Below are 24,418 nucleotides of genomic sequence, written 5' to 3' on the forward strand. Positions count from 1 at the left end.
CAATTTATTTATTTATTTCATTGACAATTCCAAATCATAATTATAATATAAATTATATGATTGGTAGAAGACAACAGGCATAGCCCAAAACTGTCTTCTCCCCAAATTTTTACAAATAAAATTCTATTATTTGACACAATACATTTGATTTTATCCATTTAAGCACTGAATGTATACAAAATTATACTTCAAAATCCAGCAACTTACACTGAATTCAATTAATCTTGAAGTTTCAATATTTGTACTTGTCAATATTAATTCGACTGAGTCATTGTCAATATTGTAGAACCGTTCCATAATTGAATAAAAACACACATATGTTGTCAAATTCTACACAGTTTTATTCGGTACAGGACAATGGTTTCGTGACCACACCGGTCACATTTCCAAGTTGACTGTCAACTCAACTCAAGTGACCGGTGTGGTCACGAAAACATGGTCGTGTACCAAATAAAACTGTTTAGAATTTGACAACATATGTGTGTTTTTTTTAAATTGTCAATATTACTCAAGTACATTTTACCACTGAGATCCTTTCATACAATTTATTCTGGCTGCCACCAGTTTAATCTAGTATCACACAGTAAGAAAAATGATTTGACAGCTTTGGTTAGACAAGGGCTAGAAATTTTATCGAGTTATTTTTTCATCAGGAAGGAGAAAAGACCAAATAATCCGGATCCGTCGTCTTCTTTCTTTGTCTTACTCGTTTGATGTTGATTGGGTTGGCTTTGTTCTCCCTTACTGTGCTCTCCTTCCTCCAGAACTCTTTGTGCTTCTCGAAGCAAATTGAAAGTGACAACCTGTTTCTGCAGCATTGGTACAACTAAATTATATTTCCCTAGAAACAAAAGAAAGTAGATTGAAGTCGAATAGAGGAGATTGGCAGTTTTCAATAACATAAGGGCCAAGCGACATGAATCATTTTTTTCAGGCGTTAGAGTAATGGGTCAATCATGATTTACAGTATAGAGTAATAGGTCATTCATGATTTACTGGCTTTACATGATGTAACTGGCTCTTTAGCTTAAATTTAGATTATAACTATTGTATTTTAATATAACTTCAAAGTGAAAAAATCTGGTGTGGTACACTCACACAACTTTCCTTGCTCATTGATCTATAAAGCCTCATTAACGAGGATAATTTATGGAATAACATTATGCCGATTGGCGGCTAAATAATTAAAACTACGATTATACTATTGTGATTGTGTTCAGAGTACATTTTCCTTTTGTTTGAATTATGAAATTTGAGGATTTTTTAAAAGTTGTCAAAACAGCTGTTCTACAAATAAAATATCGACATGTGTTCTTTTGAATAAACTTCTCTACCTACCTACCTCACGCACGAGAAGGAGGTTACAAAGTAAATTTCTCAAGGATGGGGTGGACCCCCTGTTAATTTCTCAGGGAGGAGACTCATGCCAGTTAATAGAGCTGATATATAACTATACAGGATATGAATTTGAAAAAATCGGTCAAGTCATTTTTGAGAAAATCGTGATAGAAATTTAACAAAATTCATTCTTCTCAGGAATATTACGGAGCTCCTGCTATTTTCCCAGAAATGAGACTCATGTCAGTTGATAGGGCTTATAAATAGCTATCTAGGGTATAAATTTGAAGAAAATCGTTAGAGCCGTTTTTGAGAAAACCGTGAAAAACATGTTTTTTTAGCCATTATCCGCCATTCTGAATTGAATTTTATTGAATTTCTTATTGTCGATCCTCATGGTATAAGGACCTTAAGTTTAAAATTTCAAGTCAATCGGTTAATTAGGAATGGAGTTATCGTGTTCACAGACACACACACACACACCCACACACACACACAGACCAACACCCAAACAGAAACAGCCCGACAGAAACTAAAGTATTTAAATTTTAGAATAATGGGCCATGCATGATTTACAATATTAGCTTCTGTACTTAATTTGAACAATTTCTATTAATTTGTTCTCGATAAATCTGAGAAAAAGCAAAAACCGCTAATTTTAAGCGTATCTTTGGCGTTATTTCAAATTACTTCTAACACAACATTACTACGTACCCTAGCTGAGCTTCTGTACTAAATTTGAACATTTTCTCTTCATTTGTTCTCGATGAAGCTCAGAAAACGCTAAAAAAACGCTGGAAAAACGCAGATTTTGGGTGTATCTTTGGAAATTTTTCCAAATCCTTTCTTAGTGCGCCTCTAAAGGGCCAACTGAACATACCTACCAAATTTGAACGTTTTTGGTCCGGTAGATCTTTAGTTCTGCGAGTGAGTGAGTCAGTGAGTGAGTGAGTGAGTGCATTTCGCTTTTATATATATATATAGATAGAAGATAGAGTAATGGGTCAAGCCACAAGAGGAGTTTTCAGACGAGACGACAGGACAGGAAGCTCTCCGATTGGCTGATTCTCGAACCGAACGCCAACCCAATCGGAGAGACTTATCTGAAAACCGCTTCATGTGGCTTGGTCCATTACTCTATTACTCTATAATATTGTAAATCATGCATATGGCCCATTATTCTATATTAAAGCCAGTTACACACACATCGTCTTTTTGCCATCCTTATGAATTCTACTAGATTAAACGGAACTTGACAAACATAATCTGTTTTAATCTAATAGAAGGACGTCAAAAAATCGTACGTCCAAAAGTCGATGTGTGTATGTAACCAGCCTTACTTTACTTGATTTATGCTATAATGGAATAAGCTTAGAACTATAGAAGTTCTGCGTTCTGTTATTAAGTGTTTTATGTTGTATACTTCTATAACACAACTTGTGTTTTGTTATGTATCATACTTCATGCTATATTATTGAATCTTGTTTAAAATTAATTAGGTTTTATCAAAATATGCGATTCAGTTTTGTGTTTCTACTGTATAATAATCACTTCAAATATCCAATGAAAGCCATATAAAGCCGGCAACAGAGAGGTATGGTACCGGGTTCGATTCCCGGTCTGGGCACAGTATTTGGGCAGTTACATTCTTCCTTCTGCGAGTCCTTAGTTCTATTTATTCAGCTTTCATCGGATATTTGAAATGCTTATTATTCAGTAATAATTCTCCACCAGTTGGCTAACTGCAATTTCTATACTCTGTCCAAATTCGCATGAGCTCAGAAGGATTAGGCCGACCCTCCTACTACTCACACACACACAAGCGAAGTCTCCTTTTGTGTGTGTGAGAGTAAAGGGACAGTCTGCCTACCTGTATACTACGTAGTATAAATAGTATATCAATGGCGCAAGTAGGCCGGGCGTGGGGGAGCGAGGGTCGGCTTAACCTTTAAGGGCTCATGGCAGTTTGGACAGACTATGATAAATCTTCCATTTTTGTGTTTCTAGTTTAACGTGTGATCTGTTCTTCTTCTCATTATTGTGTTTCAGATACATTTTGTTTCAGAGTTTCAGATTGATTTTGTTGAGTTGTCTCGTACCTATGTGTTGATTTACTCTATACGGGCTGTTTTTTCTTCAATTCAAAGGCTCACCAATTTTCTTTCATAAATTTGATTTTGTTGAGTTGTCTTGTAGTCTATTGTATTGAGTTGATTCTATTCCATACGTTCTGAATTTGTTTCAATGTTCTTACAAATTCGATTGCTCACCAATTTTCTTTCATAAATTTGATTTTGTTGAGTTGTCTTGTAGTCTATTGTATTGAGTTGATTCTACTCCATACGTTCTGAATTTGTTTCAATGTTCTTACAAATTCGATGGCTCACCAATTTTCTTGTTGAGTTTGTCGACATGAATTTGTGTATTGTCCAAAATTCGGCTCCAACGTATTTGGTCGTCTCGATTCAGTGGTAACCTGCCCAGCCTACTCCTTTCTTCCAACAGTTTCTTTCTTATCTCATCTTCGCTTTCACGGATTTCTTTCTGTAGTTGAATCCACTCTGGTACGAAGCCGTTATCTATCAGCACCTGCAATTATATTGAATGACTCATTCATTCATACAAATTCATTCAGACACAGAATAACGCGAACTTTTAAAAACGCCATAAAACATTAGTGGGAAGGGCAAAAATGATTTTATTCAAACTAATGTGAAGTTCAAGACTTGCCATTTGAGAATTATCAATAACATCTATCAGTTTTTGACAATTACTTCTTCAAGATGGCTTCCTCCTGCACATATACACTCTTGAAAACTGTGTTTACGATTCCTCATTGATCGCTGCAACATCTGCGTTTCCTGGTCCCATGATCTGTCCAACTGTGATTTTCTGTTTGTGGATGGATCTATCTCAAGTTAAACGTTTTCACAATGTGACCATTAACTGTGGTTGAATCATAACAGACAATTCAAAATGAAATTAACAATATATTTGGACAATTTATTTTATGAAATTGTGATGAGAAGAAGATTTGGACTGTAGTCTGTTTCTTTGTCCTTAAGCTGATTGTGAATGATAAATAAATAAATAAATATCCCATATGAAATGTTGCAGCAATCGTTCAGGAATCTCAACACAGATTTCAAGAGGATTTCAACACAGATTGTATTCGTGCAGGAGGAAGCCATCTTGAAGAAGAAATTGTCAAAAAGTGATAGATGTTATTAATAATTCTCAAATGGCAAGTCTTGAACTTTACATTAGTTTCAATAAAATCATTTTTGCCCTTCCCACTAATGTTTTATGGCGTTTTTAAAAGTTCCCGTTATTCTGTGTCATCCTGTACATCATCAAAAATGATAGGGAGAGAGAAAATAAGGTAACCTTGTGCTATTCCTCTCCCAAATTCAGATAAGGTGTATTATATCCAATTATGTGAGAATTTGTGCCTGTTGCACAACAGCCGGTTAAATTTTAACCTTGATTAATTCCACAAGAACCAATCAGAGAAGCCGTATTTTCAAAAACGCCTTCTCTGATTGGTTCTCGTTTAATCACGATTAAAATTTAACCGGCTGTTGTGCAACCGGGCCTTTGTCTTAGGGAGAGACAAATAATCAACATCTAATACCTTCTGCTTCATCCACACTTGTGTGATCGATGGCGTCACAAAATTCAATTTAATTTGCACGTAATTACAAACACACACAACTATCAAGATGGCAGATCCAAACTGTGACCACTTTTAATAATAATTCAAATCATCACTCATAAATTCATTCACATTATAATATGCCTTGTGATAAAGCAGCTTCCTGACGGTTCTCTTGAAGGCGTTCTCATCTAACTGTTAACACCAGGAGGCAGCTCAGGATTTCTGGGCAGAAATCCTATAACTGGCCTGTGATCAGTGAAGGCGATTCCTGGGGTCATCCAACAGATTGCGAATCAAATCTATTTTCGATCCATTTCAGAGGAAATGCATACCTATATCATATAATTCAACGAAATTTAGTATGATATTACCATAGAGAAACAATAGCGTAAGTAGATATCCCATGGTATAGGGCGTTTATGTCGTAACTTTCACTGTTATCTCAAGCCGATTACTGTCGATTTTTACTGTTTTGACCGGGTAAGAGTGTATGAACGGCACAATATGAGAGACTACCAGCGTCATAAAGCTTCACAGGAAAGAACTACGTGGACTATCAGCTTGAGATAACAGTAAAAGTTGCGACATAAACGCCCCATACCATGGGATATCTACTTATGCTATTGTTTCACTATGATATTACTACTATTGTATTTTTATAACTTCAAAGTGAAAAACCACTCACATTCTTTTGTGTGGCGACGACCGTTTCGTGCTGGTGTTGCACATTTTCAAGCTAAACAAAAACTATTAGTTAATCTACTAATTAGAAAGTTAAATTAGTTAATCTACTAATTAGAAATAGTTTATGTTTCTGTTTGACTTGAGAATGAGCAACACCGGCACGAAACGGTTGTCGCCACACCAAAGAATTTGAGTGTTTAGTGAAAACAAGATGGATAACCAGCAACGTATCATATTACAATATTGAAGATAGGCTACTAGAAAATAACACAACTTAATAGAAGAAAATTAGACATTACCAACAAGACAGTGTCTGAGCTTGGACATTAGTTTCAGACTATGCCTCAGCTCCACAAAAGCCTGTTAAATTTTAACCGTGATTAAATGTCAAGAAAACCAATCAGATGAGCCTCAATTAAAAAAAACCTCTGATTGGTTCTCGTGACATTTAATGTTGATTAAAGTTCAACAGGATTTTGTACAACCGGGTCTATGGTTACTATCAATAATTGTGTAGAAAAATGACAAATTATGACTGTACCTGATTTAGTTTGTGTGTAACAAGGTCGACATAGGGATTGTGGTGGTCAAACTGTCTCCCTAGTGGTTTTCCCTGGCCAGGAAGGTTGTCGAATTCTCCCTTGTTCATCGACTCTTGTATCAAATCCTCAACTAGACGTTCAAGCCCATACCTAAAAATATATGGAGGTCAATTAGAATTGAGTTTTTGGAATTATTAGTACGTGTTGGGTCAATAGTTTGTTAATTCATCCCAAGGTTGTGATCTATTAATGCTAGTATGTTTCCAAGAGTAGAGTGGAATCCTAATTCAATTGAACTTATCCAATAATTCCAATTATGATTTCAATATGATATCATCAATCAATGAATGATAATCAAATATGACCTGATGTAATAATTCCTTCTTACATACTACACTTACAGTACATACTTTACTCATTACATGATAATTTTATCTTTGTAACACAATTCTTCAGCTCTAGTTTTCATAAATCTCAGACTTTTTATGGAAGAACTCGTATAAACAGGCAGTGTGCATTTGAGAGATCAGTCATAATTATTGCCAGTGCCATCTTAATTCTAATATCAACAGAACATTATATACAAAAAAATATTAAGACCGAAACCGGTCTTTTTAAGTATCAATAAATCTGTGGTTTTTGACAATTTCTTTTTGTGTAGTTGAGAAGTTGATATTGTGGTAATTATTCATATTGAATGAAAAAGACTAAGAATTGTCAAAAACCACAAATTTATTGATACTTAGAAAGACCGGTTTCGGTTATTACACCATTGTCAATCTCTGATAAACTAAAACAGTTTTAGATTATCAGAGATTGACAATGGTGTAATAACCGAAACCGGTCTTTTTAAGTATCAATAAATCTGTGGTTTTTGACAATTTCTTAGTCTTTTTCATTCAATATTAAGTTCGTTTTTTGGTCCTGCAAAATATTTCTTTAATATGTGAATATTTCCTATGTTAGTGATAATAATGTGAAATATTTCTTCTATGTTTGGTTTTGAACCATATAAGATTTAAAAATCTACTTTGTGAAAATAAGTGAAAGTCTTGACCTATTTCGGACTACGTGTAACCTTATCTAAATTTGGGAGAGGAATAGCACAAGGTTACCTTATTTTTTTCTCTCCCTATCAATTTGATGATGTACTTATTGTATCAATCAATAAAGAATAAAGAATCAATCATTATATCTAACTGAAAACTAGACTGATATCCTGCCAAATACTTATTCTAATTGTACTCTGATAATTTATTATAGAATTTATGGGAAAGTGATGAAAAATTGTAAGAATTGAAACCATAACATACCATATTCAAAAACTACTAAAGTAACGTATTAACTTCGGAAAATTATGAGTTTTATACATACTAATATAACATGCTATAGTGAGGTCCACGTTATAATGACAGTATTTGATCAACTTTGATTTTGCTATCCTTGTCTATCATTCGACAAAGCCGGTGGTACTATCCTTTTGTAGGTCCACAACGATGCCAATTATGTTTTTGACAGTGTAGAAATATAATTAATTAATGCAGAGAATCGGCATCGCTATTCTTCTATCTTCATCCACTGTCATTATAACGTGGACCTCACTATAGTACGATAACAGCTTCGCTTTAATCCTATTAACAAATATTATATTATAGAAAGTATTCACCAGGTTCAACAACTACGGAATAAATTAATGATAATACCATTCAGTTTTTACCGTGGAGTTACAGTTGCATGCTTGAAAAATTTCTTGAACTCGTGATAGAAACTGTAAAACATTTAAATATTCCCATCAGTTATCAACATAATAACTTAACTTTTGATAATATTGTTTTTGAGTTTGAAAATATGCAACAGTCCGGTTCCTGAGTCTTAAAATTCCTTTATCAAACACTACTAATTGTATGAATTTGTCTTGATAATTATGTCTGACTGATAAATTCTGTTTTATGATTTTCAGGAAATCTACAATATTCATGATGAGAACTGTCAGACTTCAGCATTGATTTGGAACGTCATCAGTGAGGACAAGTATCGAACGATTCATAACGTGAGTAATTTTAAATGAAGACAAAATCAGTTTGAAAAAAAATCTCTAAGGACCGGTTGCACTACAGCCGGTTAAATTTCAACCGTGATTAATTCCACGAGAACCAATCAGAGAAGGCGTTTTTAAAGAGATGGCTTCTCTGATTGGTTCTCGTGGAATTAATCACGGTTAAAATTTACTCTGCGTTTTTAAAGAGACGGCTTCTCTGATTGGTTCTCATGGAATTAATCGCGGTTAAAATTTAACCGGTATAAAATTTAACTTAAATTTAACCGGTTAAAATTTAACAGGTTCTCATGGAATTATTCACGGTTAAAATTTAACTCTGTGTTTTTAAAGAGACGGCTTCTCTGATTGGTTCTCATGGAATTATTCACGGTTAAAATTTAACTCTGTGTTTTAAAGAGACGGCTTCTCTGATTGGTTCTCATGGAATTAATCGCGGTTAAAATTTAACCGGCTGTTGTGCAACCAGCATCAAGTTTCTTAAAATGTTAAATATTCTGCAGTTTGTAGTTCATTGTCAATAATGTTCTTACTTATAAAATCGGACAACTAGAATAAACTCTGTGTAATGTAGGTACTGTATATAGGTGTAGGTACTGTTAGTGCCGGTTACACAAAAGCTGGTTAAATTTTAACTGTGATTAATTCCACAAGAACCAATAATCACAGAAGCCGTCTATTCAAAAAAAACCTTCTCTTATCGGTTCTAGTGGAATTAATTACTGTTAAAATTTAACCGGCTTTTGTGCAACTGGGCCTTAGTGTACAATGATATTGACAGGCTAGGGGACCGCTTAATAATAATAATAATATCATGTGACCTGGCTGGCTTAGGTTTGGTGTCAGAGTTTTCAGGTCGCAACTGATCGATTTCAGGGCCTCTGACATGACCTAACGACTGCTTTTCAGGCAGTCGGGACCGCTTAATCATTTGATTGGACTTGAAATCCCTAGACATTGAAGCAGCCTGACACAGAGAAAACGGATACAGATGGTTTATTCCATGCCTGAAGTTATAAGTAGGTACGATTGTACAGAGTGGTGCAGTGTGCAGAGGAAACGCATGTTTTTCGAACCGCTAGTATTCGGTGACGGGAGGGGGTATTGCCCTGGAACGAATGTTGGCATACGGCCCAAACTATGCCATTTCAGTCACTATGGAGCGTTGGAACGTTCAACATTGTGTGTTCGTTGTCGAGCAGTTTAAGAAACAATGAATCTGTAGTCGCAGTGCAACGTCAATATTTTAGAGTTGGACGTCGATGTGTAATGCCTGATCGAAATACTGTACTCCAATGGGTTGAAGCGTTTAGAAGTACTGGTTCTGTGATGAAAAAGAAACCACCTGGTCTTCCACGTTCAGTTCGTAGTCCGTAAAATGTGTGGATCGAGTCAGAATATTCTCGGGAATAGTATATTTCACACCTAGGGCCGAAAATGAGACTTTTGCGGCTCAAAATCGTTTTTCAAGTCCGAGGCCGTAGGCCGAGGACTAGAAAACATTGAGAGCCGGAAAAACATTTTTGCCCGTGGTGCGAACGCTATTTTTCGCCACGCAGAAAAATAAACAATATATATATGAGAATAATTGTTTATTAAGCACTTCCGAAAGCAAAAGTGGAAGGTGATAGCTCTAGCAAATCTGAGGTAATCTGAATATCAGGAAATTGTCCAAGTATTTTCATTTTTTATTCTGATTTGTCTAAATAACCTAAAAGATTATGTTCAATTATGTGGGAGGTTGAGTTTATACTTTTTTATTCTTTCAAATGACAATAAGATGATATTATTATAAATGTTTTTATTATTGAATAATAAACTCAAATAATGAAAAGTTTTTTGATCAGCTGTTTTAGAACACCTGAAATTTAGCGGCCGGAAAGGGTACTCTTTCCGGCCTTAGCAGGAAAGAAACCTGTTCTGACGTCAGACGAGAGTCGTCTGCAAACAATGTCTTTCAGATCTACGTAGGGACTGGAAAACAGCTGCTTTCTGTGCAGTGTGGCGAAAAAGACGTTGCACTGTGACTACCGATTCATTGCTTCTAAAACTGCTCGACAGCGAACACACGATGTTGTACTTTCCAACGCTCCATAGAGACTGAAATGGCATAGTTTGGGCCGTCTGCCAACGTTCGTTCAAGGACAATACCCCCTTCATCGCCGAGTAGTAGCGGTTCGGAAAACATGCGTTTCCTCTGCATCACTCTTTATTGACTGAACGAAGTGAGGTCTAAGATTCAAGTCGACGGTTTGGCATTTCTCTTAATGTTTGAATGTTTATATGTTTATTTATTTATATGTTGCGCATTTACGGCGAAACGCGGTAATAGATTTTCATGAACTTTGACAGGTATGTTCCTTTTTTTAATTGGGCGTCGACCTATATACAAAGTTTTTGGGAATTTTGCATTTCAAGGATAATATAAAAGGAAAAAGGAGCCTCCTTCATACGCCAATATTAGAGTAAAAATCAGACTATAGAAGTATTCATCATAAATCAGCTGACAAGTGATTACACAGATGTGTGGAGAAGCCAGTCTATTACTGTATTTGTATAAGGTCTATAGTTTCAATCAAAGACATTAAAGAGGTATGCATCTTTAAGCTGAGTTTACACCAAAGTTATTAACAAAATAGTTATAACTTAATCCTTATAGATTCTATTAGATTGAACGGAAGATGACAAACACATATGTTTATCATGTGTATGATAAGTTATGTTCAATCTAATATAATCTAAAAGGATTGAGTTATTAACATTTTTTTAATAAATTTGGTCTAATCGCAGCTTTAAGGTCTTTCGTTTCAATATTTTGTTTTGCACTCATGGTATTATTATGCGTATTAAGTATGTATACATGGTATTTCATTGTATGTATACATGTATGTAATCATGGTAGTACATTAATACATGGTATTATCAGTATCAATATTCTCACATTCGAAAAAACTAATTTAATAGGTAAATAAAAATAAACAAATGAACTAAATAATGCTTGAGAAATTATAATATTTTTGATTCTAAAAAAATAATTTTCATCAGATAGAAAGATCATCACGGAACTGGATGAATTATATCATATGAAATACAAATTCAAACGTGAACTGAGTTTGTTAACATTTAAAACAGTTGACATCTGGTACTTGTGGATGAGAATACTGCGTGAGGTCTACTGTTCACAGAACTGCTAGTATACAGAGTGTCTGATAAGTCTCTCTCTATTTTTTTACAGCAAAAAATTCTTTATCCATGAACCAATATTGTTAGAACCACATTTGTTAGATAGAGCACTCCTTGATGTTGTGTTCAACACCAATTTTCATTTGTTTCAGTTTAAAAATTCCCCCTCTCTTAACTCTGGAAGAACGTGCCAAAATAGCAGCTCGTTATGAGGTGTGTTGATGGTCTATTGTGTTGATGGTGTTTGTGTTGATGGCGTTGATGGTCTCTTGTGTTGATTGCGTTGATGGTCTGTTGTGTTGATGGTGTGTTGAGGGATCTGTAGTGCGAGTACAAAAGTGGGGGAGGGCTGAACCATCATGGATCCATGCAACACTGGATGTAAAAACTGTTAGAAATTGCTATTCCAAATTACTAACAACAGGGAGTGCCGCACATGCAAGATGATCAGGAAGACCATCAACGTCAAGGACAGCAGAGAATGTTGACAGAGTTCGTGAAATGTTCATGAGGAGCCCTCAGAAATCAATGCATCAAGGATCTCGTGAAAGTGGTCTTTCACATTACTCTGTTGCAACGATTCTTAAGAAAGATCTCAGTGTTTTTGCATCCAGTGTTGCATGGATCCCTCGTTCAGCCCTCCGCCACCTTTGTACTCGTACCACAGATCCCCAGGTCCCTGTTTCATAAAACTTATGTCACGTAATACAGGAGAATCACTATTCCAATTGCATTGTCAATAAAGCCGATAAAATCAGCTGTTCCTGTATTACAGGACTTCTAAGTTTTTATGAAACAGGGGCCAGACCCAAAGCCACCTCTAATACAAGGCTCCGGCCTACGATATTGTAACGTCGCAGCATAGGCCTAGAATCTAATACATGATTGGTGGAAAAGATCAGCTGGTATTTTTTAAAATCTTTTTCACCAATCATGTATTAGATTCTAGGCCTACGCTGCGACGTTGCAATATTGTAGGCCGGGGCCTTGTATTAGAGGTGGCTATTCCAGACTCTGCCAGACGAGCTGGTATTTTGGCTCTTTCTTCCACAGTCAAGAGAAGGGGCATTTTTAAACTGAAACAAATGAAAATTGGTGTTGAACACAACCTCAAGGAGTGCTCTATCTAACATTTATGTAGTCCTAACAAAATTGGTTCATAGATAAAGAAATTATAGCTGTATAACTAGTACTTCTGTGAACAGTGGACCTCACGCAGTATTCTCATCCACAAGTACCTGATTGAAACTTTAGACCTTATGGAAATACAGCAATAGACTGGCTTCTCCACACATCTGTGTAATCACTTGTCAGCTGATTTATGATGAATAATTCTATAGTCTGATTTTTACTCCAATATTGGCGTATGAAGGAGGCTCTTTTTCCTTTAATATTATCCTTGAAAAGCAAATTTTCCAAAAACCTTGTATATAGGTCGACGCGCAATTAAAAAAGTAACATACCTGTCAAATTCCATGAAAATCTATTACCGCGTTTCGCCGTAAATGCGCAACATAAAAACATTTAAACATTAGGAGAAATGTCAAACCGTCGACTTGAATCTTGGACCTCACTTCGCTCGGTCAAAAATAGGGAGTGACTTATCAGACACTCTGTAGTATTGGACACTCTCATAAGTGGTTTTACTAAACAGAACAGAAATCTCTGACCGTGTTTTGATCTTCTTGGCCTCAGCTTTGTCCTTGAGTGCCAGGGCTTGCTCCTCCGTGCAAACGGTCTCTGATATGACCTTGTCCATGCGGTGTTGGAACACGTTCTTAACAGCTGTTTCGGCGCGGCTCTTCTGGTAGTGACGCTCTCTCTGCGAGGGGGTTCCCGTGCCCCAACCCCCGTACGTCAAGTATTGTCTGTGTTGGGGCGCTGTGTGCTGCAACAACATTCATTCATTCATTTCATGATTATTATTATTGTAAGTAATTCAAAATAACTTATAGTTATACCCCGCACACACTCATCCATTTTTGTTCGTACGATATTTTGATATGCTTATGAATTCTATTAGATTAAGAGGAACTTGATAAACATCATCTGTTTAATCTAATGATGGATTGGAAATTCGGATGGGTCCAGGATTATTGACAGGGGCAGCATACTTGTACCCAGGATTGTCCCCAACAGTAAAGCTGGACCCAGGATTGGCAGGGGCAGGTCCAGTATCTCTGTTGGGGACAATATTGCCGGGAAATGGTAGAAGCCACTGAAAAGAAGTAGAAGGTAAAAGGTTATGTTAGAAAACATGTGATGTTGGTTTTATTTCAAAACAAAAAAATCTGGTGTGGTGCACTCACACAACTTTCCTTGCCGTTATGAGAATTGATCAACTGAAGCTAGTGTTCACGCACATCTCAAGTCTACTTATAAACAAAAATCTAAGCCAGATGGTGACAGGACAATAACGCTGGAGACACACGAGGTCTGCTATCTCTTCATAGTGAATGATTTAATAGAACCAACAGTTGCAAACAGTTTGCAATTGAAATAATAACATTTTCTCGAATTTCAAGCTTATTTTCAATTTTAGGTGAAAATGTTACTGGATATTAATTGTAGAGATTTTCATGCTCAATCTTTTCCACTCGATTTTTTTCTATTAAATTGTATCTGAAGCCTGATAATTGGGAATCTTAAATCAAACTTTGCATAGATGGGGCGGAGCTCCTGAAATTTTTACAGATATGAGACTTGTGGTAGTTGATAGAGCTTATCAATGACTATTTTAGGTATAAATTTGATCAAAATCGTTGGAGCCGTTTTCGAGAGAATCGCGAAAAACTCTGTTCTTGACAACATTTTTGCCATTTTAGCCGCCATCTTTGATTGCATTTGATCGAAATGGTTCGTGTCGGATCCTTATAGTCTAAGGACCTTGAGTTCCAAATTTCAAGTCATTCCGTTAATTTGGAGATGAGATATCGTGTACACACACACATACACTCATACACACACATACCCAAAACCCACTTTTTTGGACTCAGGGGACCTTGAAACGTATAGAAATTTAGAAATTGGGGTACCTTAATTTTTTTCGGAAAGCAATACTTTCCTTACCTATGGTAATAGGGCAAGGAAAGTAAAAACATGATGACGAGTTAAATAGTTTAGAAAAGTGTGTATACCAGCACCACTCACATTGGAGGGTGGTGTGGTTTCAAACTGGAAAAGATTCAAACAAACTTTTGAAATTTATTTACTTTCTAGTGGAAAGAGTGTGAAAAAGGAACCAGTGAAAGTTGCAGTTTCTCTAAATATAATCGGTGATGAGGTTCTGGACATATCTGTTCGTAAGATAATGGACTTCAGAAAAACGTTCACTTTGTAAAATAAAATTGGAAGGTAGTCTTAAGACAAAGTTAGAAGACAGAAACTAACATTGGTCATATGATACAGAATTTCAATAGAAAATGAATGGTGAAAACAGCACCGATTTCTCAAACCGTTCAAAAGTTAATCTCATTCATAGATACTGATAAATCTCCCCCAGACGGCGATATGCCATGGGGAATAAGCCGACATTTTGTCTGTACCTGTTTATTTAATGTAATGAATATTTATTATTGTTTAATATTGTTAATAATTACTATCTAATGTTTATTACGCATGCAATTGTTCAATAAAGGCATTTATTTTTTTTTTACTGATAAATCATTCATCTATCCATCATCTTCACTATGATAATGGAAAGAGCTGGCTCATACACATACGTGAAATTATGTAGGAAAATTATGTTTGAAGCATCATCACGTCTGAACTACTGGACTGATTGATTTGATTTTTTGCATAAAGATTCTTTATTAACCAAGGATGGTTATTGGCCTATTTTTAAATTTCGAATTTTTCATCACATCAAGTTTTCAGTTTGCAAAGTTTTAATATAGACCCTTGTGAAACACGGGTTACCTTACCTACTATTAACAATAAATGTTCCAAATAGAAAAATATAATATTGGGGCACCAAGCTTTGCTTGTTATTTTTATTTCTGATGAAGAGAACACAATGATTCTTTAAATTATTGTGTTTATATTTCACAGCTGGCTATGTCATCTTATGAATTTCGGGTATGTGATATTGTTATTTTTCACATACTCGCTCACTCACTTACTTTTTTACTTTCCTTGCCCTATTACCATAGGTAAGGAAAGTATTGCTTTCCGAAAAAAATTAAGGTACCTCAATTTCTTAATTTCTATACGTTTCAAGGTCCCCTGAGTCCAAAAAAGTGGTTTTTGGGTATTGGTCTTTATGTGTGTGTGTATGAGTGTATGTGCGTCTGTGTACACGATATCTCATCTCCCAGTTAACGGAATGACTTGAAATTTGGTACGTATAGTCCTTACTTTATAAGAATCCGACACGAACAATTTCGATCAAATGCAATCCGAGAATGTTGTCAAAAACAGGGGTTTTCACGATTTTCTCAAAAAGGGCTCCAACGATTTTGATCAAATTAATACCTAAAATAGTCATTGATAAGCTCTAACAACTGCAATAAGTCCTATATCTGTAAAAATTTCAGGAGCTTCGCCCTATCAATGCAGATAGATTCCCAATTATTAGGCTTCAGATACAATTGAAACAAAAAAAATCAAGTGGAGTAGATTGAGCATGAAAATTTCTACAATTAATGTTCAGTAACATTTTCAACTAAAATTGAAAATAAGCTTTAAATTCGAGAAAATGTGATTATTCAATTGCAAATTATTGTTGATTCTATTATTAGTATGACCTATTCCACCCTCTAGGTTTCCTAATAATTGCGAAGTATTGCTACGACGCGGACTAGCTACAGTCGGATATGGGTCGGGGTCAGTAGCCGTACTGACAGGTGGAGACACCGGACCTACACTTCTCCCTCTATCCTGATTCTTTACCCTCTGCTTCTTTCGCGAGATTTTTACTTTCAGGGGAAGAGCGTTTGCCCGTGCCGTTGCTGGCCGATTCGGCCCTCGGCCTTTGGAATACAGGGTGGGTGTTAAGGGAGATTAAGATGACCCTATACAAGGAGACGGATCTGACTATCAGATCCCTACCAATAATTCTATTTATAAAGGTAGTACGCAATCTGAACCAACTGCGAATTGACGGCGAGCAAGCTGTACCTGCAAGCCCAGGATGTGGTTTTTCTATGGGGTTTAAGGTGAGGGCTATGGAGTAACGGTATGGCGGAACTATGGAGTTATTAGTAGTATTTAAGACATAGTTAAATAGGGCACGGTATAGGGTGTAAGCTATAGAGAATAGGGTGCAGGGTATGAGGTATACGGTATCGGGTATAGGGAACAGAGAATCAATAATAAGATTATTATTCTCTACAGCAAATAAATATCTGCTCAATAATCCGCAATCTGAGAATTGCGCTCTAGCTCTCAGCAAGCTGAACCTGCTAGCTAAATGCAGTATATCAATTTTAATTATGTGGTAATTAAAATTCAGAGGATAAGGTTTGAGGTGTGGGATTTCTGAGTCGCGAGCCTGCAGCTGCGAAAGGATTTTCAGCAATTCTGAAACTGCTAAACAGGATTTCCGCGCTAATCTGATGACTGCGCGCCGGTTATTAAGGGCCAATCTGTGACTGCCCTTAAGGGTATGGGAATCACTCTCAATCGTCCGAAACGCTTTTAAATTAATAGTCAGTATGTCGACTATTATGAGAGGATAGAAAAGATTTTTCACAGACACAGTCTGTAGAATAATATCGGGAAGACAACAGTCTGTCGTTGTCAGGGTAGGAAAGGATTCTTCCAGGATTTTCCACAAGGAAAATATCGAGTCAGAGACTCCTAATTCAGGAAAAGATTTCAATAGATTTTTCCAAGTAATTGCCAGTCTAAGGACTACCACAATATCGATCTCTAATTTGCAACTGAGATCACGGGAAAATTCGTGAATTTTCCACAGGGAAAACCAGCAAATAATATTTGCTATTAAAGAAGACAGGTTTCTAAGAATTTTAGAAAGGATTCGCGGGTCTGAAAACCCGCGACTAGGACGATCTCGAATCTGGAACTGAGATCAGGAAGGATTTTAACACAGGAAGAATTAAGAGAAAGGATGCCGCAGTCTAGAAACTTCGGCGAGGAAGTCCTCAAGCTGTACCTGAGAGCTAGAAGGATTTTAGAATAGGGAAAGTGAAGAGAAAGAAAGAGAATGGACGTCGCAGTCTAGAAACTTCGACAAGGACGAACTCAAGCTGCACCTGAGTTCTCTAGGAAAAGGATTGGACTTTTCCTACTTGGAATTACAGCAAGTCAGAAACTGCTAAGCGAATTTAAAATACAGGGTCACTCTATAGTATGAAAACTAAGCAAGGAAAATTTACCATAGATGATAATAATCTCTCTACAAGGATAAAAATTAATCGAGAAAACTTTTCTCAAAAGGAACAGGGATTTTCCCACAAGAATAAAAATTAATTGAGTAAAACTATTCTTAAAAAGGACAGGGGTTTCCCTACAAGAATAAAAATTCAATGGAGAAAAATTACTCTTTAAACTAAAGGCCACCTTACTACAGAGAAGGAAAAATATACGGACTACCAGTCCTGACATACAATTACCTGAAATGACGTAGATACTGATACGGAGAATAGCGAACCGATTCCCACTTCCCGTATTATAAGTTAATTAAAAACGTCGTGAAGCGACAGAGTCGAGACTTATAAATTAAGTACTCAAAAATAACCCGCTATAAGAGCCTAGCTAAATTTCCCCACTCAACTGTTTGTAACACAAACTTGAGATCCCTTACAGGTTTCAAAACCAAGAATAACTCGTTCACCCCCAGTGATACGAATTTAGGAAAAATAACCAACAAGAAAGAAAATCCCCCAGGAAGTTCTATCTTCAAATACAGTCGGCAATTCGACATACAATATTCCATTCACTAAAATACAGAATGGAATATTAACCCTCTAGTACACCACTATTAGGAGCGCCGCTCGGGACGCAGCCGTACACGAACCCGTTCACCGAACAACTGCTTTCTCCCAGGTCTTCTTGAAGCTGCACCGGGTCGCTGAAAATTAGGAGGCCGGGGGAAAAGAGCTTCCTGACCAATGAGAGTCTGAAAAGACGATCACGCCACTGGTCATGTGACGGGGTTTGACTCAGCTGCTCCTGATGCTAAGGGTGCAGCAAATGATGACAATACTGCTGATTCATATAGTAGATTAGGCCGGTAAACAATATTTCTATTCCAGAAATTTCATGAAGAGCGATACCGACTCAACTCGGTAGCCGAGTGGTAAACAAGATCTGGAAATATCTGGTTAGATGAATCCGCTGCTGATGATTTAAAGGGGTTGACGGCGATGGTGATAATGTGCATGTACACAACTGCAAATCTAACAAAATATATCTGGAAGTCGATCCTATTCCTATTCTAAAACAGAATAAATTCGCTAAATTATGCATTAGTCGACGGCTCTCCATCCGTCACAAAAATTCACTTTGTGACACTATTAAATCATTCACTATGAAGAGATAGCAGACCTCATGTGTGTCTCCAGCGTTATTGCCCTGTCACCAGCTGGCTCAAATCTTTGAATAGTAGACTTGAGATGCGCGGGAACACTAGCGTCAGGTGATCAATTTTCATAACGGCAAGGAAAGTTGTGTGAGTGCGCCACACCAGATTTTTTTTATTTCTGATGAAGAAAACACAATAATTCTTTAAATGATTGTGTTTATATTTCACAGCTGGCTATGTCATCTTATGAATTTCGGGCATGTGATATTGTTATTTTTCACTTACTTTTTTACTTTCCTTGCCCTATTACCATAGGTAAGGAAAGTATTGCTTTCCGAAAAAAATTAAGGTACCCCAATTTCTAAATCTCTATACGTTTCAAGGTCCCCTGAGTCCAAAAAAGTGGTTTTTGGGTATTGGTCTGTATATGTGTGTGTGTGTGTGTGTGTGTGTGTGTGTGTGTGTGGTGTGTGTGTGTGTGTGTGTGTGTGTGTGTGTGTGTGTGTGGTGTGTGTGAAATAAAATGACTTGAAATTTGGAACATATAGTCCTTACACTATAAGGATCCGACACGAACAATTTCGATCAAATGCAATCCAAGATGGCGGCTAAAATGGCGAAAATGTTGTCAAAAACTGCTTTTATATATATATAGATTAATTTGAGTAAATAACTTACATTAATATTCTGCTCTTCAACACCTTTTTGTGCCCCTTTCTTTTCATCATAGTATAATCCATATTCTCCCAAGCCTTCGTTCTTTTTCCACCTGTCCTCAGAGAATTTCTTTTGTAGTCTTCTATAAGCATTTTCTATCTGAAAAATGATCAATTCATTTATCAGTCACTTCAACTCATTTTTCAGCCACTTTAATTCATCTATCAGTTATGAAACAATGTTATTGTAATTTTATTTTCAGTCACAGAGCAACTGCATGCTTTTTGTTTATAGCAGATATTTATTGAATAAATATGCATAGATGAATTAGTTATCTATTGATAGAAAACAAGTTACATATAGGTAAATAGTATATTCATTTGAATTGAGTTCCAAAATATTACTTTTCTTATTCTTGACATTCTGCTTGGTTTTGTTTGTTAAATTGTTGCCAACAAAAATTTATGATAATTGAAATAGATTAAGAACTATCACATATTTTCTTAACCAACCAATTATAATTATTCACATGTTTGTGCCTTGTTTCTCTCACAAAGTTTCAATGAAGAATATTGCCTTGTTAAATTGTTGCCAACAAAAATTTTTATTTTCTTAACTAACCAATTATAATTATATACATGTTTGTGCCTTGTTTCTCTCATAAAGTTTCAATGAAAAATTGCCTTCCTTGAAAATTGAAAAATTTATAGATATTAAAAATTAAATTCCATATTTTTTTATAGACTCATTGTATTATATTCTAGATATTTTGCACTTTTTATGTTTTAATTGTTTGTTGCATTTTTTAAAGGAGATGAATTTATTTATTATTATTATTATTATTTTATTATTATATCTTCTTCTGATACATTTACTTTAAATGATATTGTCTTTTCTTTAATAGTTGGCTATAAAAATGTAATATGCAAAGAATCATGGTTTATTGTTTTGTTATAGGTCTCAATCATATAAAAATGGATGATCAACTGATACAAAACCTCTTGAAATCGCTGTGGATCCGCCTTTTCTGAGCCGCTGTCAGGATGATATTTCTTGACTAGTTGAACAAAAGCCTGTCGAACGGTTTCCTGGTCACTTCCATAAGGCACCCCCAACAGGTAATAACTTTTCTGAAATTTAAAAGAAAAATTATATCACTTTTTTTGTTACTAAATAGAACGACTAGCAGTCAAATTTCTTCAATAAATGAATTGATTGACTCACTGTGACAACTAGATCTTTAGGTTGCCGATTCTCTGCCTAGCCACTGTCATCTATTCTTTTCATCTTTTCTTTCCTCCAGTATTGATTGCTATGTGATCTAGTATAATGTTGATGGCTTAATATATACTATATTATTTTCTTTGATTATACTATATTGTAATTGATTATACTGATGCAGAACTGTTAAATAATTATTTATCCATTGAGTTTGATTTAATTTTATTGTCAATTTCTGTAAATGTTACCATAGTCAAGAGCCTTGTAACAATTATCAATAAATATCTATCTATCTTTCTATAGAGGCAGTGATTAACATTGGCGTTTAGCTGTAAACCTCTTCGAGTTGTACTTTTTTCATGTTATGTATTCTCAATAAATAAATAATTACAACTGTTTATTCTTGTTAAAAATGATATCTTGTATCTTATTAGTCGAGAATCTATATTCTTCAATAATATAATAATACATTTTTATAATTGAAGTTGAATAATTTGTTGAAAAAAATATATTTCTACATAGTTGAAAACTGATCTGGCAACGTGGCGGAGCTAGAAAAGGAAGGATAGCGCTAGATAGATCTGCTTTGTCGAATGATAGACAAGGATAGCAACACCAATGGTAATCAAGTACTGCCATTATAACGTGGACCTCAATATTTGTAGTATCTATGATTTCTCTATAATAATACCTAGGGTACTGTGTGAGAAATGGATTCATATACGTTACATTCTTTTTCAGAATTCTCATTTCTTGGATGTGTGATAAGTGATAACTTCAAAAACATGTGGATTGGATGATCTAAATGTTGAATGGATTACTCAAAACATCAAGTAAAAAGGTAATTATGAAACTTATTCGACTAATTTTTGAATTGGAGTGTGATCACAATGGGCCATATGAATAAAGTTGAGCATTTGCTTATACTTCTAAAATATTGAGCATTTGCTTATACTTCTAAAAAATTGAGCATTTGCTTCATTTTCTATGAATAAACGTGAGCAAAACCTTTTGCTCATGCTCATCGAAAAAATAGTTTGAGCATTTGCTCAAAATTGTATGAGTAAAAAAGAGCATTTGCTCAACTTTTGAAGCAAATGCTTCAAAAAATGTGAGTCTAGTCTAGAGCAGCTTATCACCTTTTGCTCATAGTAAAATGGCTCAACTAATTCGTATGAGGAAGAGGAAACTATACCAGATACGATTACAACCACATATGCTCCATGCTCTTGCTCATGAGCATTTGCTCTGGTTTTATTCATATGGGCCAATGTGTTTCAATGACACTTTTCAAATTTTAATTTCCCGGCTCATGCATGATTCGACGTGATGTGCACATATATGCAGACAATGTGATCACACCCTTAGTGGCGGACGCACAAAAGCCGGTTAAATTTTAATCGTGATTAATTCCACGAGAACTAATCAGAGAAGCCTTCTTTAACTAGTAGTTCTGTTAATAGTAGACCTCACGTAGTTTTCTCATCCACAAGTATCTGATGTCACCTTTTCTAGTTGATTCACAATTCATAGTTGAATCATAATTACTCATAAAAACTGTTATTTGTTTTCTCCTAGATCAAAAACTCACTTATGTTAATAAACTCAGTTCGCGTTTGAATTTGTATCCCATATGATGATTTATCCAGTTTCGTGATAATCTTTCCATCTGATAAAAATATTTCTCAACTATTTTAAAATTAATTTTTTTCAATGAAGAATATTATAATTTCTTCGGCATTATTCAGTACATTTAATCATTTTTTATTCTATTTTCAATCACCTATTAAATTTGTTTTTCAAATGTGAGAATATTGATACTGATGGGCACGCATCATAGAAAATATTGAAACCCTACCTTATAGAAATAGACACCGCCAGACATCTGTGTAATGCATGCAATGAATAACCCACTTGTCAGCTGATTGATTATGAATAATTCTATAGTCTGATTAATTCTATCTTCAAAGTAGATGATATATATAATGATATCAGAGTATGGAGGAATTCCTTTTCTTTTCATATTATCCTTAAATAATGAAAAATTTCAAAAAACCTTGTGTATACATCGACGCGCAGTTGAAAAAGGAATATTCCTGCCAAACCTCATTGAATTCTATGAACGCGTTTGGCCGTAATCGCGTTACATACAGACAGACGAAAGCAAATTGAGTTGAAACATAGACCTCACTAGGTTTTTGACCTACAGTCAAAAAAGGCCTTCTTTGATTGGTTCTCGTAAACTTAATCACGGTTAAAATTTAACCGGCTTTTGTGCAACCGGACATTAGACTGTTGATTAGTTTACCTTCACGCTCAGCTCATCAGTTTTGAAAGTGCAGTATTCACAACGGAGAAATCCATGGTTTGTCTTCAAGTTTGTTTGGAAATAATTATACATGAATTTAATTGATTCTTGGCCCATTAATAGATTTGTTATCGGTTTTCGTTTGGATACTAATTCCATCTGAAAAATAGAAACCGTTATTAAGCTGCAACTTGAATGCAATCAGACAAAAGTCATTATTTTACTAACTCCAACATGTTTAAATTAAATTCTTAAATCTCTAAATTCCTGTAATTATTTCTGAAGAAACAAGTTTAATCCTTTTTGTTATAATTTATGGGTAGGCCTAAAAACTGACTCTTGTATCAGTACTTGCCTTTTATAGAGAAAATTTTTACTTTGATGCTTCCTTTTCATTTTTTATATTCAATTCTGTGACTTAATATTAGTTCTTTGATAAAGCTCAAGTATAAATAAGTTATTCTATTTATCAAAAAGGTCATTTCCCACTAGTCTACAATCAATCAGGATGACGGTTAAGCTGCGTTTACACCAAAGTTATTAACAAAATGATTATTTCTAAGTCCTTATAGATTCTATTAGATTAAACGGAGCTTGACAAACACATATGCTGCTCATGTGTATGATAAGTTATGTTTAATCTAATAGAATCTATAAGGAATGAGAAATAAACATTTCGTTAACAACTTTGGTAGAAACGCAGCTTTTACAGATAAGAGTTGCATACCTACTAAAAAGCTAAATCCGTGTTTTCACCAAAGTTATTAACAAAATGTTTATTTTTCCTACCTTATAGATTCTATTAGATTCAACATAACTCATCATACACATTATGAGCATATGTGTTTGTCAAGTTCCGTTTAATCTATAAGAACGGAAAATAATACTTTTGTTAATAACATTGGTGTAAACGCAGCTTTTCTTGCACACCCAATATTAATCTTGATTAACTTATTTGCAGGTTATGTAATGAAGTATTTGCTTAATTTAAAAATTAATGCATCCTTTTAATTTTTTATAATGATAGCTTTCAATTGCTAAAAAGGTTGCCAAATGAATAAAAAACTGTGTCATGAAGCTAGCAAAGTAGAATAAAGAAAGGTTATACCAAGGGTTATTCAAGCTTAAAATTATATTATCAAAATTGTCAGTTTGTTGAATGAATGTAAATATATTGTAAGGTACTTATTTTCAAACCATTTCATGCTCGTAAATTAAAATAAACTGTTGAAAAGATTAATTTTATGTCAGATTTTTAGGTTATGTTATAACGATTATTCTTTTC

General features: G+C 35.1%; 2 protein-coding genes and 1 long non-coding RNA gene across 11 annotated transcripts in view; 1 reads left to right on the top strand and 2 right to left on the bottom strand.

The window, feature by feature from the left end:
* The window catches only part of LOC111058182 (DNA N6-methyl adenine demethylase), a 269,719-nt gene that overhangs the window by 48,534 nt on the left and 196,767 nt on the right, over positions 1-24,418 (bottom strand). The window lies entirely within an intron of this gene.
* On the bottom strand, positions 1-24,418 carry LOC111054681 (dnaJ homolog subfamily C member 28). Of its 3 annotated transcripts, XM_039437437.1 has the most exons (9): positions 24,331-24,418; positions 23,134-23,292; positions 20,603-20,734; positions 19,626-19,763; positions 13,132-13,349; positions 7,940-7,990; positions 6,222-6,372; positions 3,726-3,927; positions 3-841 (listed from the first exon to the last, which is right to left on the bottom strand). In XM_039437437.1, the coding sequence occupies exons 1-9, from the start codon at positions 24,331-24,333 to the stop codon at positions 639-641; spliced, it is 1,257 nt and encodes a 418-aa protein (XP_039293371.1). In that variant the 5' UTR covers positions 24,334-24,418; the 3' UTR covers positions 3-638. The 3 variants fall into 3 exon arrangements, with proteins under 3 accessions (XP_039293372.1, XP_039293371.1, XP_039293373.1); XM_039437438.1 differs by lacking the exon at positions 7,940-7,990 and having other exon boundaries at positions 1-841; XM_039437439.1 differs by lacking the exon at positions 19,626-19,763.
* Positions 8,006-21,671, top strand: LOC120353527. Its single transcript, XR_005572435.1, has 3 exons — positions 8,006-8,272; positions 20,562-20,722; positions 21,567-21,671. It is a non-coding gene; the product is annotated as an uncharacterized LOC120353527 (long non-coding RNA).

Source organism: Nilaparvata lugens, chromosome 11, assembly GCF_014356525.2.
Source record: "Nilaparvata lugens isolate BPH chromosome 11, ASM1435652v1, whole genome shotgun sequence".
Taxonomy (NCBI): Eukaryota; Metazoa; Arthropoda; class Insecta; order Hemiptera; family Delphacidae; genus Nilaparvata; species Nilaparvata lugens.

Coding starts and splice junctions, on each gene's coding strand:
- LOC111054681 (XM_039437437.1), bottom strand. Junction 7,991..13,131: donor GCCAAGAAGATCAAAACACG/GTCAGAGATTTC, acceptor AATGTTTTACAG/TTTCTATCACGAGTTCAAGA. Junction 6,373..7,939: donor CATGCAACTGTAACTCCACG/GTAAAAACTGAA, acceptor ATATATTTTTAG/GTATGGGCTTGAACGTCTAG.